At 48.8% G+C, this 4,895-nt stretch overlaps 1 protein-coding gene across 1 annotated transcript; it reads left to right on the plus strand.

Annotated features, from left to right (window-relative positions):
• The first annotated feature begins 452 nt into the window (after window positions 1-452).
• Window positions 453-4,895, plus strand: LOC102700173 (oligopeptide transporter 1-like). The gene is made up of 6 exons (XM_015840534.2): window positions 453-658; window positions 831-1,288; window positions 1,380-1,477; window positions 1,806-2,378; window positions 2,923-3,199; window positions 3,913-4,895. Exons 1-6 carry the CDS (start codon window positions 646-648, stop codon window positions 4,723-4,725), a joined length of 2,232 nt encoding a protein of 743 aa, XP_015696020.2. The 5' UTR covers window positions 453-645; the 3' UTR covers window positions 4,726-4,895.

Consider the following 4,895-nt stretch of genomic DNA (forward strand, 5'->3'; position numbering starts at 1 on the left):
CATGAACAACCAAAGAGATTACGGATGGTATGCATCTTCTTAATTCTGGTTAGAGGAATTGTCAAAAGTACCCTTATTAATTTTTACGAAAAAGATTTAAATGTATTTTTTCCAACCAATGGTCTTATTTTGTTTCTACTGTGCAAGGTACTATATCGGTGCTATCTCATAGATATTTTGGCTATATCTGTATTTATCTATAGATCAGTATATATTATTTATCCATATGTCTGGATTTATTAATAAACGTATGAATCCAGTAAAGATTAGAAACATTGTGAAACTCAAACAGATAGAGTCATAGAACCGTCCCCCTTAAACTACGGCCGTGGCTATTGTTCTGCATTGTTCACATCTCACAAGTCGGTATTCTCCCTTCTTTTCGTTTGTTCACTGGAATCTGGACGCACCGGCTCGTTCAACTGCTAAACGGCATACCCTGATGTCTTCCGAGATTCTCTCTCGAAGAGGCATGAGGCCCCTATTTTAGGGAGTTGCTCGGGAGAAAACTAGTCAGAAAGATGACAAGAGGGAGGGAGACGGAATAGGTCGAGCATAGAGAAGAGAAGAGAAGAGAAGACGGCGATATCTTCTTTTTCCCCGCCGGAACCAGCCCAAGTCCGACGTACGATCGAGCAGATTCCGATGGCCACGGCAGGCACGCGTCTGAAACTTCTTTAGCTTTTCTCTTTCCTTGTGTTAATTAAGTCATCGTTCTGATATAGTTGATCGGCAAATGAGTGAAACGCATCCTATCTTTCGTTAGAACAACATTTGGACTCTGCATAAAATCAATCAATGAATCAATGAGTGTGTGTGTGTGTGTGCAGGCGAGGGCAAAGAGGAGGAGGAGGAGGTGAACGACCACCCGATCGAGGAGGTCCGGAACACGGTGCCGGTGAGGGACGACCCGTCGGAGCCGTGCCTGACGTTCCGGACGTGGGTGCTGGGCCTCTCGTCGTGCGTGCTCCTCGCCTTCGTCAACGAGTTCTTCATGTACCGGACCACCCAGCTGAGCATCGGCACGGTGGTGGTCCAGATCGCCACGCTGCCCATCGGCCGCCTCATGGCGTCCGTGCTCCCCACGAGGCGCTTCCGCGTCCCCGGCGGCTGGTCATTCTCCCTCAACCCGGGGCCCTTCAGCCTCAAGGAGCACTGCCTCATCACCATCTTCGCCGGCGCCGGCGCCAGCGGCGTCTATGCCATGAACATCATCGCCATCGTCAAGGTGTTCTACAAGCGCCAGATCAACCCCTACGCCGCCATGCTGCTGGCCCAGACTACCCAGGTTGCTGCTGCATTGATTAACTAGTAATCTACAGATAAATATCAAGATCTGGATCGCATATTGACTAATCCAGATTTGCCTTTGGTTTCAGTTGCTTGGGTATGGATGGGCTGGATTGTTCAGGAAGTACCTCGTTGATTCAGCCTACATGTGGTGGCCTTCAAACCTCGTCCAAGTCACCCTCTTCAGGTAGTGTAGTAATTACAGTAGTAATTATATGGGGGCATTACAAGTAAAATTTGTTACTGGTTTAAATCGTTATAGTAAAGCTGTTACTATAAAATTACAAATTTGTCACTGAAACCATCATTCTAGTGATTTTCTTGCAACACAGAAAAAAAAAACAGTTACAAATCCTGGCTAGCACGAGTTTTGGCGCACATCTAATGGACAAAAAGAATCAACAAATTTCTCTCCCTAATTCCAAAATTTGATTTATTTATCCAACTATTTTGTGTCGCATGTTAGATAGCAATTCAGATTTTCTTTTTTTGCACGTACACACATACATATGCAGGGCGATGCACGAGGAGGAGAAGAGGGCCAAGGGGCAGCTGACGCGGCTGCAATTCTTCATCATAGTGATGACGTGCAGCTTCGCCTACTACATCGTCCCCAGCTACCTGTTCCCGGCGATCAGCACCATCTCGGTGGTGTGCTGGATGTACAGGGACTCGGTGACGGCGCAGCAGATCGGCTCCGGCGCCAGCGGCCTCGGCCTCGGCTCCTTCGGCCTCGACTGGAACACGGTGGCCGGGTTCCTCGGTAACCCGCTGGCGTCGCCGGCGTTCGCCATCTTCAACATCATGGCCGGCTTCGCGCTCTCCACCTACGTCGCGCTGCCGCTCCTCTACTGGACCGACACCTACAACGCCAAGCGCTTCCCGCTCGTCTCGTCGCACGTCTTCGACGCCGCCGGTGGCCGCTACGACACCGCCCGCATCCTGGACCCGGACACCTTCACGCTCAACCTCAAGGAGTACAACTCCTACAGCCGCATCAACCTCAGCGTCCTCTTCGCCATCAACTACGGCATCGGCTTCGCCGGCCTCATGTGCACGCTCTCTCACGTCTTGCTCTACCATGGCAGGCAAGTTCCAACACTTAACTAATGATTCGAGGTTCAAAGACCAGATCCGGTCGGTCGAACGTATAAAACTTTACCATCAGTTTTTATATTAAAACAAGGTTGTATAACCTGTTGAGTTTATGACAACTATGATAGTATTTTTAAGGCAAATCCATGCAAACTATTTCTGTTTTAATAAACTAAATATTTGAGTAGTTAACACACTATTTGTGTTTTTGTAAGCAAAGCACTTGCATCAGAAATCGTTAAATAAGCTTTATCCTTCCGCTTTATATTATAAGACTTCATTATATTACCTTAAATCTAGACGCATATATAAAATATATATACTGAATGTAGACAAATCTAAAAAGTTTTATAGTATGGAACGAGGGTACTAATTTTTATTTAAACGTCAAATACTTACGACAGGCAAGCAACTTAATTATTAATGTGCGATATCGAATTGAACAGTACAAACTAAATAACTTCTTATTTTCAAGTTTCTGTGGATTAATTAAATTGTCGATTTTAACTTTGTTTGGGCATATGATATATCGAGCAGGGACATTTGGGGTTTGTGGCGGAAGACCGCGGCGGAGCAGGCGAGCGGCGGGAGCAAGGAGCAAGACGTGCACACGAGAATCATGAAGAGGAACTATAAGGCCGTGCCACAGTGGTGGTTTCACTTGATGCTGGTCATTGTGATGGCATTGTCGCTGTACACCTGTGAAGGGTTTGGCCGGCAGCTCCAGCTGCCGTACTGGGGTCTGCTCCTTGCCTGTGGCATCGCCTTCACCTTCACCTTGCCCATCGGCGTCATCTCGGCTACAACTAACATGGTCAGTTAGTGCAATTTTTAACCACAAAAGAAAAAACAAAAAGTTAGTGCAATTTTTATCAGCCTTAAATCTTACACATGAAGTGCACCAGCGGTCCCTAAACTTGTGTGTATGTGTCATTTAGGTCACTGAACTCTCAAAATGCATTTTTAGGTCCCCGAACTTGTCTAGGGTGTCATATAGGTCCAAACGAGCTCCGACCCACTCCATCCGCTGACGTGGCATGCCACGGTGGCGTCTACATATTGGTGGTGCCATATGGGTCCCACATGTCAGTATCTCTCTCCTACTTATTCTTTTCTCTCCCTTCTCGTAGGCGCCACCGTGGCATGCCACATCAGCGGATGGAGCGGCTCGGAGCCTGTTTGGACCTATATGACACCCCGGAACAAGTTCAGGGACCTAAAAATATATTTTGAGAGTTCAGTGATCTAGATAACACATGCACACAAGTTTAGGGATCGATGGTGCACTTTAACGAATATTTCAGTAAGAGTAATTTTTCCAGCCTTGAGGTGGTATCTATTTTGTACGTAAAATTTGGTACCTCTTGGTATGTTAGATACTAAAAGAGTCTAAAGATCAAATCAAATTTTACATAGAAAACGGTGGTACCTAGATACCGAAAAATACTCTTTCGGTAAACAACAATAAAAAGGACTGAATAAAATGTTTTTAACCTTAAGCTAATAGTGAACTGTTGCTTGTTTCAGCAACCAGGGTTGAACATCATCACGGAGCTCATCATCGGGTACCTGTACCCCGGGAAGCCACTGGCGAACGTGGTGTTCAAGACATACGGCTACATCAGCATGGCGCAGGCGCTGACGTTCGTGGCGGACTTCAAGCTGGGGCACTACATGAAGATACCGCCGAGGTCCATGTTCGTGGTGCAGCTGGCGGGGACGGTGGTGGCGTCGACGGTGCACTTCGGGACGGCCTGGTGGCTGCTGACGACGGTCAGGAACATCTGCGACATGGACAGCCTGCCGGCGGGGAGCCCGTGGACGTGCCCCGGCGACGACGTCTTCTACAACGCCTCCATCATCTGGGGGGTCGTCGGCCCGCTCCGGATGTTCGGACGCCTCGGCAACTACTGGCAGATGAACTACTTCTTCCTCGTCGGCCTCCTCGCCCCGGTTCCCGTCTGGCTGCTGTCTCGCCGGTACCCGCGCAGCGCCGTGCTCCGCAACGTCAACATGCCGCTCATCTTCGCCGGCGCCAGCGGGCTGCTCCCGGCGAGGTCCGTCAACTTCATCATGTGGGGGCTAGTGGGGTTCGTGTTCAACCACGTCGTCTACCGCCGGTGCAAGGCGTGGTGGATGCGGCACAACTACGTGCTCGCCGCGGGGCTCGACGCCGGCGTCGCCTTCATGGGCGTGCTCACCTTCGTTTCGCTGGGCTACTTCGACGTATACGGGGTGCAGTGGTGGGGTGTTGACGCTGACGATCACTGCCCCTTGGCGTCATGCCCCACAGCACCTGGGGTGGTTGCCAAGGGATGCCCGGTTGTACCTTCATTCTGAGGACAACAGTATGCATGCCTGATGGCCACATGGATATATCATTATGGTTATTCAATGTATATATTTTGCTTCATATTATACCGTAGTGTAGAAGTGAAGTTTAATTAGCACCATGTAAACTAGGAACTTATAAGTAGGGAGAGCAAAATCTAGCTTCTTTTCCCTTGGTA

This window comes from Oryza brachyantha, chromosome 8 (genome assembly GCF_000231095.2).
Source record: "Oryza brachyantha chromosome 8, ObraRS2, whole genome shotgun sequence".
Classification (NCBI taxonomy): domain Eukaryota; kingdom Viridiplantae; phylum Streptophyta; class Magnoliopsida; order Poales; family Poaceae; genus Oryza; species Oryza brachyantha.

What these genes read in the sequence shown, in the direction of transcription:
- LOC102700173 (XM_015840534.2), top strand. An exon ending in TGCTGGCCCAGACTACCCAG is followed by an intron (nt 1,289 to 1,379) that starts GTTGCTGCTGCA and finishes CTTTGGTTTCAG; the next exon opens with TTGCTTGGGTATGGATGGGC. An exon ending in GTCTTGCTCTACCATGGCAG is followed by an intron (nt 2,379 to 2,922) that starts GCAAGTTCCAAC and finishes TATATCGAGCAG; the next exon opens with GGACATTTGGGGTTTGTGGC.